We start from the raw sequence: 12,346 nt of genomic DNA, 5'->3' as shown, positions 1-12,346 counted from the left end.
CGACGCAACTTCTTCCGACGCAATTAAAAAAATGGAAAAGTACAGGCCAGACTAGTGGCTGGGGTGGACGTCGACCTCCGTTGACCATCTGGCCCCGTGCCACGAATCCATCTCACAGGGCAACAGGGAGCGAAATTAACAATGAGGCTCCAATTGGTTAATTGCAATTGGTCTCCATTGAGGATTTTATAGAACATTGCGCTGCGTCAATTGCATAAAGATTTGGGGTAGGCAATCCCCAAAGGATCTGGTAAGCACCTGCAAGTATGGAGTCTGGATGTTCGTCAGAAACATGTACAATTCTTATGTCAGCAAAATCAGGTTGCGTTTCTCACAAGTTCCGTTTGCAAATCTCAGATGCTTTTTGGTGTCTCTCAAACCTGGCGCAGTCTTACTTGGAACCAGGTGGCCACGGTGCCTCTTGACACCTACACAGTGTGTTGCGCTCATCAACCTCACAGCACTTTAGAAAAGCAGGCAAGAATCATTGTCCTTGGACAAACAGGGAAACTGCAGCAGAGAAAGGTCAAGTCTCACCCCACAGACCATAGCGCACATCAAGGGTAATGCTGAGAACGGTCTCCAGATCTGTCAACTTCCGTCCTGGTGCCATCTATGAAACCAGCACAAAGGGCAGCCACAGCCATGGTAGTGAAACTGGCACTTTCAAAAGTATCGAAAAGATTTGGGCTTGAGTTTTGGAAGCAGGTTTTGGGTGTCTTATCTGGAGTTGTCCCTCTACCACTCGAGAAAGGCCAGTCATGGCAAACATCCATCGGTGCCCAAGGGACTGTTCAAAACCAGGCTGAAATGAAACCGGACTCCATTTTTGAGGGCTGAAAGTCCATTGACAGGATGTCTTGGTCATCAGATTTACACACTGGACAGTGCTAAGCAGACTTGTCTCCACCCCTTGTTAAATCAACGGCATTCCCTATTTCCAGGCCTTAGATGGATCATTAGGAAGGTTGCAAGGTGCGATCCTCATGGATTTTTACACTGTGACTTAACTACTTAGGAAAGAGGTTCAGGAAAGGCCCAAACCCCTACCAGTCATCAAAAGAGTAAATTTCCAGCCACTATAGTGGTGCCACTTTAGAAACCTCTCACAGATGGACGGGTTGGATGGAGAAACTCCTGATGAGGACGTGTTCTTCTCAGACAAGCTCCACCAACCTTAGAAACTCATCTGAGCAGCTTTGGACTTCCTCTTCCTTCCAGTTGCGCGGCATGCCGTGGAACTGGGAATCATGGCATTTTGGTTCCAGATGGAGCCCCACGGGGCAGAGGCAGCAGCAGGAAGGAATAACGGGGAGGGAGGAAGTTGGCTGAATTTTTTTCTGGTCTCCGGTGAGGTTCATGGTTTGGGGTGGAAGGTTTGAGGACGGTGATAGGAAACTTCGGGTTTAACCGACCTCGATCTGCTTATCTGTATTGGATCCTAACCTCAGAGCCAAAAGACGTGCTAAGCTCCTTTCTTGTGGCAGCTCGTTTCTGGAAGCTCAGTGAACAAGGCCAATTGTCAATGTGCCCCTTAACTAATCCCCCTCTTTCCAACCTGGGGAACACTCGCTGCCACGCCAAATTTGCCATTCCCAGGCTTCCTGGACACAGAAACATTTCAAGATACCCTACTAGACAGTCATGGACAACTCCCCAAGCGCCTTCCCCTACACTTGCCCTCAGCAATCTCTGGGGACCTACCTGTCCTCATGAATCAGGCACGGTTATGTTTGACTATGGGGCGAATGGGGGTGTGGGTGGGTTACTGCTCAGAGCCCCCCTGAAAATCAAATATGCTGTGGACCGTCTAATTGGGAACCCAACATCCCTCGTTGCTATTGAACATCTTGGCCTCCTTTTATGAAACCATGGCCAGCTCGTACAGGATTTCCCAGACAAGTCCATCTGCACCGGCGCCTTGCCTGCGGGGTACAGCAATTCACGCCATTGATTCATCTAGCCAGGAATCCTGGTTTATGCTGAGCAGATCAGAACGGGCGTGCGGCCTCTATGCATACCCCCCTCACTGGAGAAGCCCAGTAGTCCATCTGCTCTAGCGTGTCCCCTCTTAGACCTTTGAGCTGGTCTCCTGTAGGCTAATCCCTGGGGTCGCAAGCCTGAATTAAGACTAGGGCGATACATCGGAGGTTCTTGTCCCGTTCTAAATGCTGGGTGTTTGGTCACAGATATCCAGCTAGTGTTTTGCACTCGCTGTATAATTACTGTTTGGTTTGCTGCCTAGAAAACAGATACATAATCCCTACCCTTTTCCATGCCGCCTTCCATCTACAGGGATCCCACAATGCTCGACAAACGTTGCCCAGGGAGAGGAGGGAGCCTCTTGTACATGGCTGAAATGTGGCCACGTCCGGAGGGGATGGGAGCGGCCATTTAGCAAAGCAAAGTAACCCTGCACCGGAAGGGAAAAGCATTCCCTCTCTCCTCCCCCAGGCTAACGAGTAAAGTAAGGGAGACAAGAAGGAACTACTAAGATTGCAAGTTGGCCACAAGTTAGGAATTAACAGCCCAAGTTGTTAAAAAAAAAAAAAAATCTCATGGCACCTTCAATGGGCTCCAATTGTTAGGAACACGCCCATTTCTGAGTCAGAGAAAAGAGACCCAGGAGTGGTTCACCGACGCCTCTTGCAACAAGATCTAGGCTTTCCTTGGAGGCACGTCTTGCTAAAAAAAGCTGGATCAGAAGATACAGGCCGAATGCCTCACTGGGTGAGTTTCAGCCCGGGCCACGCAGGAGGTCAGCCCAGATGATCACAGTGGTTCTTTCTGGTCTTTCTCTCTGTGGGCCCACGAGCCAATGGAATCATGTTTGCTTGTGCGAGGGGCCCAGCCCAAGGCAGCATGAACGGAGGTGGATACAGCACAGGGAGTTTGTGCGTCTTCTAAAGGGGTATTCCGGGGACCTGGTGCAGATCAGCACCTCAGTTGGCCTGAAAAGCCACATGGGAAAGCTGGCAGGAGTAGAAATCCTTAAGAGAGCAGCAATGTCTCACGATTACAGTTTGGTGAGACAGCTCACGAGAACAGCTGATCTCCTGGAAACTGGCTCTTTCCGTCCCAAGCGCGAGGGAGCGCAGAGACGACGGGCAAATGCCAGAAAAAGTTAATGGACCCCTGCTGGATCCCATAGGAACATGAGGGATGAGTTGAAAGCTTGGGATGCACTATCAGGACGGCGTGATGTGTTTGAACCAGCAGGCCCAGTTTCCCATGCGTAACCACGGCATGGACGGCTGGTCGGGTGGGTTTTCTGAGGTAGATGACACAGCTGCTGATTGGAGGTCGCTAAGTGAGCACGTAAGGAGCAATTAGCACGATTCCTTCACGATTACAGGTAACTATCGTCTCTAGTTTGAGGTTGCTCCTCCCAGAGAAACAGAACAGCCGTCCTGAGGTGGGGGTCTGGTTCCAGTTACGGTTGCCATCTTCCTGGGAACGTGTGACCCGAATGACACCACGAACCCGTCTGCAAACACGAGGCAGGGCAGGGTGGCTGGCTCCGGGCAAGCGTGCGGATTGGCTGCAGGCAAGACTGCAAGATGACGTGCCGATGGGATCCAGACTCTACCGTCCAAATAGAGGGGGAGGGCAACGAGAAGGAAGGGGCAGAGCATAATTAACAACCACAAGCATGGCGGCTGCTAATTAGAGGCTCAACGGGTCTGCACTAGGATGTCGGTCCATGCTCTAGATCACAGGGGCCATTCACTCGCCCCTTCATGAGACAGGAACACCTCGGGGCGCAGCTAGCCAATCTCCGGTTTCCATGAAGAAAGGGCATAGGCCAGCGTGAGCACCACTACATTCAGCAAACGCCAGCGTCACTACCCGCCGTGGCTCTGCGTGGGTGGGGACAACCCTGCACATTCCAGCCACACGGCCCTCCCGACAGATACCCCACCCTAGCCCCGGCCTCCTCTACGCATCTTGCTGACAGGGCCCTGGCAAGCAAATCCCCTGCCAAGCTCCACGTGGGTTACTTGGTCATGCTGTAGCATGAGTGGCCGCGCACCGGCCACACGCAGCACTGGCCCCGAAGTTGCTTCGTCGTCTTGTTTGGCTCCCGCTCTGCTGATGCCCCCTTAACCTCTCCTGCCGAAATCTGCTTCTCTCTGCAATGTCCCAACCATCCCAACTTGTCCATCTTCCTCTCTTCCCAGCAACTGCCCAGTCATTCCCCTTCCAAGCCACCCCTCTTGCTCAACAGGCCTTGTCCCCCATTTTCCATCTCCGCTCCAATTACTCCCTGGCTAGCACTCACCCCCCACCGCTGTGGAGATCAGCGAGAAGACGCTGGCCTGATTATTTGGGCTCAGCTGGAGAAACGCGAGGCCGTTCCCTTGGTGCTAGTCCCTCGGCCCGTCCCCTTACCTGGGAGACCGTGATGCCGCACTTCTTGGCTAGCTCTTCTTTGGCTTCCTCACTAGGGTAAGGGTTGCTGAGATGGGAATAGAAATACTCGTTCAGGATTTCCGTCGCCTGCTTGTTGAAGTTTCGTCTCTTCCGCCTTGGCAAGGAGAAAACGGAACAAAATCAGGAGGGAGGGACTGCGCGCCGGACACCTGCCATCCCACAACGACCTGGGAGACGGCCGCTCCTTTCCCCTCAGCGCGGCAGTGAAACCGGCTGACTCTGGGGCTTAGTGAATAGAAAGATCTGATATGCCGGCACAGGCGGGTTAGGGGGATTTCCCTCTGGCTCGCAGAGCCAACGAGCCCCATTTACAAGTCAAACACGGACGACTCTAGCTGCCAGCGCGGACGGGAGGAATATTTCCAAGTTCCTCTCGCCTGTTTAGCTTCGCAATGCCACGGACGCGAAGCCCCAGCTGATTAGCCTTGAGTTACCGACGGCCCAGAGACGCGATCACGATTTCCCCAAGGAAAAGGCACAGCTGGGAACTCAACCCGAGTCTTCCGACGCCTGACTGTGACCACTAGGTGACACCCCCGCTTGCAAAGTCCAGCTGCCTTCTGCTTCCTGCGGCATCCTAGTTTTGTGGATGAGGCCCGAGGCAGCAGAGAGCTCACCCCACCACACCCTGCTCCGGGCAGAGGTTTCCAGCCCAGCCGGGGGTAGCCACGTTCATCTTTAAGGAGGCTGACCAGGTGTCCTGATTTTATAGGACAGTGCTGCTATTTAGGGCTGGTCTAATAGCCTCCCCGCGTCCCGATTTTCCCCCTTGCTGGCTGGTCACCTATCTTGCACCTCTAGCCGCCCGTTCCCAGAAAACAGCAAGCAGGTGTCCCTGGGCTCTGTCTGCCAGAGGCTGGGAATGGGCCACAGGGAAGGGACCATGTGATGGTTCCCTGCTGTGTTCACGCCCTCTGGGGCACCTGGCATTGGCCGCTGTCAGCAGACGGGACACGGGGCTGGATGGACCTTGGGTCTGACCCCAGTCTGGCCGCTCTGATGACCTGCCGGAGGGGTGCTCAGGACCTGGCCGCCAGGCAGGCTCACATGACAGGGTAGTCAGGGTCGGGATAGGGCTCCAAGGGTACGTCTAGACAACACCGCTCTGTCGACAGAGAGATGTAGATTAGCCACGTCGAAATTGCTAAGGAAGCAGGGATTTAAATATCCCACGCCTCATTAGCATAAACATGGCCACCGCTTTTTTTCAAAACGGAGTTTTTTTTCGAAAAAAAAACCCCCTGGCAATCTAGATGCGGATCTTTCGAAAAATAAACCCTTTTTCGACAGATCCTGTAACCCTCAAGGGTTTATTTTTTTGAAAGATCCACATCTAGATTGATGGGGTTTGTTGGGGTTTTTTTCGAAAAAGCTCCGTTTTGAAAAAAGCAGCGGCCATGTTTATGCTAATGAGGCACGGGATATTTACGCCCCCGCCTCATTAGCCATTTCGATGTGCCGAATCTACATCGTCTACACACAGCCCAAGTGGAGCGACCCCAGAGACCCAGCTGAAATCCAAGGGAGCTCAGTTCCTCCTTGGGCCAAAGCCCGTTCCTCTGGTTAGTCCAGTCTCCCGCCTCTTGGACCAGCAGACTGCACCAGCCCATCTGGTCCGGGCCTTCCCTCGATCGGCCTGCGGGTTGGCCCACCTCCGTCGGGCACAGCAGAGCTTTGCAGCGGCTGCTCTGTCGCACGAGGGGCGAGGCCGCCCCGCCCTCCCCAACGCGTTCTCCCCAGCCCGGCGAACTTACCGCGCATCCAGGAAGCGGGAGCGCAGGATCATGACGGCCTCGCAGGTGCTCTGCTTGAGCTGCATCTGGATGGAGCTGAACTTGCGGTGGATGATGCTGACCATGCGCTCGATCTCCTTGGGCGAGATGGGCCGTGTCCGGCTCTGCTCCCGCAGCAGGTTCATCACGTGGGTGGTGAATTCGTTGCAGGCCTGGGACGGCAAGAAAAACAAAAGAAACCCCGGGATCGGAGGGTCATTCGGCGGCGGTCGGAGCGAGGGGCCGGCCACGCAGCTCGCGGCTGTTTTGTGTTGTGTCTAGTCCAGGATTCACAAACGCCCCACACGGGGCAGCGTCCTTAGACTGGACAGTAACCCGTCCTCTACATCCCCACCCTGCGTCTCAACCATCGCAGCCCTCCGCTCGCTTCCACCCCCCGACCTTGTGTCCTCTTCATCCCCCAAGCCACGTGCCCTCTCCTTCCCATCCCCATGGCTGTACGGGGCCAGCTTTTCACCCCACTCCGGACCCCACCCCCGGAGATACACAACTGCAGCTCCCGTCCCCCCCTTGTTCCTCTGCATCCCTCAGGTGAGGCGCTGCCCTCCCGGGAAACCGATGAAGCGAGTAACGGGAGAAAAACGTCCAAGGGGAAGCAGCCCGGCCAGCGTCCCGCCCAGCCACGGGGAGTCACCGCGCAGAAGCCACAACGGAACGGGAGCTTTCAGAGGGATCAGAAAGGAAGGATGTTCCAGGGGGTTCAATTCCATCCTCTGCACAGGATCCCTGCGTGGCCTGAGGCAGGTCAGTTTGTCGCTCCGTGCCTCAGTTTCCCCATCTGTAAGAGCACTAAAAGCACGTCCCTGCCTTGCAGGTATGCTGTGAGGAGATCTGCGCTAGATGTTCAGATACCACAGGGGAGGAGGCCACAGAAGACGTATCTGGACATGTAGGTCCAAACGCTCCTCTCCGATTAGCGATGGGCTTTAGAACAAGCCCGGATTAATGCTTCTTGGCTCCTCCCGTGAGGGGCACAGAGCTCTGTAAATGCTCCTTCCCCGTGACAACTCACTCCCGCCCCAGGGCTGGGAGGGGGCGTGGGACGGTGGAACGGAGAAAAACGATCCCCCTCCAATGGCCTAACGGAAAAGGAAGAGCGAGGCTGGCTGTCCACCGGGAGAAGAAAACGTTCTCTCCTCCCGCCGGGGAGAGAACGGGGCTTCCTGGGGAGGCTGCCGGACCCAAATCGAGCAGCCGAGGGGGAGTGGACCTTGTGTATGAGACAAAGGCTGGAAACCTCCCCTCCCCCCCCCCACCCCCCCGCTGCGTCTGCTTTGGATTTGGTCAGAAGACAGGGATTTGCCCTCAGCTCAGAACCGCGGTCCTGTCCTTCTGGGAGCCATACTCCTGGCAGGGTGGGTCAGACCAACACCCCCCCAGGCATGTGAGGTGGGCCATCCTAGCTCTGCCCTGGCCATGGCTGCTGCTTTTGGACGGTCCCACGTCTCCCTCAGGGAGGGGGGTGCCGAAGGAAGGGCCGGCCACGCGTGGGGGAGGAGCGGGGGCCGGGCGCTCGAATGCCGGTGACAGGGCCGGTGTGTTCTGCAGGTCCCGGAGAGGGGGCTCGGCGTCACAGCCCCCGGCAAGCGCCTGGAAGCGCAGAAGTGACACAGACCTGCAGCCGGTTGCCAGCACCTCGGAGAGCACGTCAATAATGATAATAATTACGGCAGCCGAGGCAGAGCGAGACAGGCCTGACAGGAAAGGGCAAGCAGGTAATCACTGGAATTAGTGCGCTGACGGGACGGCCCCCCCGCACCACCTGGGGTCCCCCCACTCCTCCCAGGCCCACAGGGAGAGAGGCTGCCTTGGGCTTTTCTCCTGTTCTCTGCCCGCCACGGGAGATGCTGGCACGTCCATGCGGCCAGGGGCTGCCGGGCCGGAGGGAAAGCCATCCAGACGGCGGCCCCCTCCGGCAGGGAGGTGACCGGCAAAGAGGAAAGCACAGGGTCCCTCCAGAACACTGCTGCTCTGGGCTCCACCATGGCAGCCGCTTGGGCCCCCACACCACGCACACGGAGCCGTGCGCCTACTTCACACGGGGCAGCTTGCGGCCGCCTGCCCCCAGGCCCATCCCAACGGGTTCGCTCGCTGCCCTCACTGGGCCCTGTGACTCTAAGGCCAGCCCGGGCCAAGGGCCCCGAAGCCCGGCTGAGAGGAGGTTCCAAACATCTCCAGAACCTTCCGGCATGCAGGAGAAGCTTGCCACAGGGACGGCCAGCTGCCTTTGGCCACCCTAACCCAATTGGTCAGGTCTATTTTGCAGCTGGGGTGGCCTGCCCCATGAGATCGAGAGAGACTCAAACCCACACCGTCCAGAATTACAGTCAAGAGCCTCAGCCACTCAGCCACCACTCAGCACAGTCCAAGGGCTTAAACAGCACCCCCAGAGCCAAACACATGCCCCAGTCTCGTGACTTATTTCCTCTCTTTTCCTGGGCGGGCTGGTTATTCCTTTGCTAGGGGTTCATCACAAAGGGGCCACCCTGGGGCTGGGGGGCTGGTCCACGCAATGAGCTACAAGCAGGACTTGTAAAAGCAGGCCAAGAAGTGAGGCGCAAATCCCACGGAGTTTCCTGTAAGTACTTTTGCAAATTCCATCCCACGTGGTTAAAGCCAAACTGTTCCTTTAAGAACGACCAATCGTACTAGTTCTGCCATTCCATTAAACATAGCCGGGTCTGTAACCCCAAGGCTCTCGGTGAAGGACTTGAGAGATGAAGTGTGTTGCGTCCTACGCCTTCGTGGTGCAGACTGTCCTCAACTCGCTGGTCAGAAGCTTGGTTAAACCTCTTCCCAGCATACCAAGCTCAAAAGAACCCCAGTAAACAAAGGTTCCTTTGTGAAGCACTTGAAAAATAGAAATTGACAACCTTAAGGTTGTGTAACCTTAACTCTGCCCCTTTATGCACCTGTATTATGCTTTAGTCTTGAATTGCACAACCACCGGCTATTTCCAAAATAATGTAATGCAACACATTATACAATGTAATACATTTTGGCTCTTTTATGGTTGTCAAGCATGCGATGCATGCAAAGAGTCCCTACGGGTCACTTACGTACAAGGGGCAGTGAATGAAACAGGGCTCCCAAATAGAGAATAGTGGGAAATTACTGGTATAGAGCACTTTCTGGTGAAAAACGCACAGTCGCCAACATCAAAACATTTCCTAAATTCTCACTTGGGTGGAGGCAGCCTACCGCCCAAGGCCAGGGAATCGGTGACTTTGGGGGGAGTTTTTAAGCAGAAGCCCCCACCGGCAAGGTGTTTTGGCTGAATCAAGCTGCCTGCCAGTTGCTGAAAGCTTCATAGTCTGCAAAATAGAAAGCCGCATGCAGCAAAACACAGGAGTTCAGCCTCTGGGTCTGACGGGGGAGAGGTGGGACGGGCAGTGAGAAACAGGTCTGTGCACAGTACAACGCCACTGTCTGCCGCTGACAACACGGCTGACTAATCGTATACGGTCCCCTTCCGATGGGCAGTTCCAACACGCCTCAATTAGCCAAAGCTCAGCCACTTTTCACGAGGATATCGGTGGCATTTTCCCTCGGCCAAGGTGACCTCCCGCCCAGGTTCAACTTCACCCCTGGCAGCCCCCAGCCTGTTCAAAAAGGCTCCCTACTCATTGTCTCATAATGAACATAAGAACGGCCACACTGGGTCAAGCCAAAGGTCCATCCAGCCCAGTATCCTGTCTGCCGACAGTGGCCAATGCCAAGTGTCCCAGAGGGAGTGAATCGAACAGGTAATGATCAAACCATCTCTTGCCTGCCATCCATCTCCACCCTCTGACAAACAGAGGCTGGAGACACCATTCCCTACCCCTACTGGCTAATAACTATTTATGGACTTAGCCTCCATGAATGTATCTAGTTCTCTTTTAAACCTTGTTATAGTCCTAACCTTCACAACCTCCTCAGGCAAGGAGTTCCACAGATTGACTATGCGCTGTGTGAAGAAGAACTTCCTTTTGGGAGAATGCTTCCTAATGGAAGAATTATGTTCCCTCCCTCTCTGCATCCTACACCCCCATCGCCATAGGAACCAAACGACTCTCAAGTTGTAATGTATTTCTCCTTACAAACTCTCCTGCAAGTGGTTATCCCCACGTGACAAACTAGGGAAACGCAACCTAGATAGGCCTATTATAAGATGGACGCATAATTGGTTGGATAACCATTCTCAGAGATTCAGCTGAAGAAGTGGGTTGTACCCAAGAAAGCTCAGGATGCCATCTTCGTGTTTTGTTAGTCTCTAAGGCAGTGGTCCCCAACACGGTGGTGCCCGCGGGGGCATTTGTGTGCGTCCGCCAAGTGCTCGGGGCTGGCCTGGCCCTGGGAACATGGCGCATGCATGGTGCCGGAGCTGGCCCTGGGCGCATGGCGCACGGTGAGTGCCGGCCCCGGGAGCGCCGCAGATTGGCCGCCCGCACTCTGGGCGCGCGGCGCTTGGAGGGGGTGCCGGCCCCGGGCGCGCAGTGCTTGGGGGGGGAGCACCGGCCCCAGGCACGCGGCACTTGGGGGGGAGCGCCGGCCCCGGGCACGCAAGTGTCTCCGCCCTCTGGCGCCCGGTGGGTGAACGGCCACGCCCCCTGGCGCCCGGCAACCTCCAGTGGTTGGGGACCACTGCTCTAAGGTGCTGCAGGACTATTTGTTGTTGTTTTCATTCTCAGAGAGCAGTTATTGGTCACGCTGGAAGGGCAGAACAAGTGGAGTTATGCATGGATCCCTTTTGGGGCTAGTTCAATATTTTCATCAGCGATTTAGATGATGGCATATTGAGGACGCTTATTGAGTGTGCTGACGATCCAAAGCTAGGAGGGGTTGCAAGTGCTTTGGAGGATAGGGTCCTAATTCAAAATGATCTGGACAAACTAGAGAAATGGTCTGAGGTGAACAGGATGAAGTTTAATAAGGACAAATGCAAAGTGCTCCACGTAGGAAGGAACAATCCGTTTCACACGTACACAATGGGAAGCGATGGTCTAGGAAGGAGTCCTGCTGAAAGGGATCTAGGGGTCACAGTGGACCACAAGCTAAATAGGAGTCAACAGTGGGAGACTGTAGCAAAAAAAGCCAACATGATTCTGGGCTGCATGAACAGAAGCGTTGTGAGCAAGACACGTGAAGTCATTCTGCCGCTCTACTCTGCGCTGGTTAGGCCTCAGTTGGAGTCTTGTGTCCAGTTCTGGGCACCACATTTCAAGAAGAATGTAGAGAAATTGGAGAAGGTCCAGAGAAGAGCGACAAGAATGATGAAAGGTCTAGAGAACAGGAGTGATGAGGGAAGACTGGAAGAACTGGGCTTGTTTAGTTTGGAGAAGAAAAGATGGGGGGAGGGCATAACAGCAGCTTTCAAGGACCTACCAGGAGGAGGGAGAGAAATTGTTCTCAACTTCTGATGACAGGACAAGCAGCAATGGGCTAAAACTGCAGCGAGGGAGGTTTAGGTTGGACATTAGGAAAAACTTCCTGCCTGTCAGGGGGTGAAACACTGGAATCCATTGTCTAGGGATTGGAGATATTTAAGAACAGGTTAGAGAGACATCAGGGACGGTCTAGATGGTGCTTGGTCCTGCCATGGGTGGGGGGGACAGGACTTGATGACCTCTCGAGGTCCCTTCCAGTGCTATGATTCTATATACAGGTGGGAAAGTGAGGCACGGAGGACATCTACACTGAAAAAACAAATCCTGCAGCGAGTCCCATGCGAAGGGAACATTTGGGCCAACTTTGTGTGGAGTCCTGTTTCCGCTTTGGGAAATAGGGTCACTCTACCAGTGAGTCATTGGCAGAACAGGGAACAGTCGGGGTGGGGGTGAAGCCAGGCACCAGCAAACAAGTGAGTGTCGACGTCAGATAAATGGGTAACCTCCCGTGTGGCTGGCAAGTCATTAGGTGGGTTTTTAAGGGAACAGGGACCTCCCGAGGCCCAAGCAAAGACGCTAATCACTGGACAAGCCTTCCTCTCTCCTTTTACTCCTCAGAGAGATGAATATTTTTGGTCAAGGGTAAAACCCAAACAGTCCTCTTTTGGCTAACCCTACACCCGCCCTGAGAGCTGACTGAAAAGTCTGTCTGCCAAAAAAAAAAAAAAAAGTCAAGAGAGTTTGAAATGG

At 54.6% G+C, this 12,346-nt stretch overlaps 1 protein-coding gene across 3 annotated transcripts in view; it reads right to left on the bottom strand.

The window, feature by feature from the left end:
- PBX1 (PBX homeobox 1) overlaps positions 1-12,346 on the bottom strand; it is a 203,611-nt gene that overhangs the window by 27,566 nt on the left and 163,699 nt on the right. For all 3 annotated transcript variants that reach the window (XM_075936967.2, XM_075936968.2, XM_075936969.2), the window contains exons 4-5: positions 6,189-6,379; positions 4,393-4,528 (exon numbers count right to left, since the gene is read on the bottom strand). In XM_075936967.2, the coding sequence (XP_075793082.1) occupies positions 4,393-4,528; positions 6,189-6,379 (327 nt within the window). The remainder of the gene's footprint in view (positions 1-4,392; positions 4,529-6,188; positions 6,380-12,346) is intronic.

This window comes from Pelodiscus sinensis, chromosome 9 (assembly GCF_052426305.1).
Source record: "Pelodiscus sinensis isolate ZL-2025 chromosome 9, ASM5242630v1, whole genome shotgun sequence".
In the NCBI taxonomy this organism is placed as follows: domain Eukaryota; kingdom Metazoa; phylum Chordata; order Testudines; family Trionychidae; genus Pelodiscus; species Pelodiscus sinensis.
The sequence above is the reverse complement of the archived record's forward strand: the minus strand, read 5'-3'. Positions and strand labels throughout refer to the sequence as shown.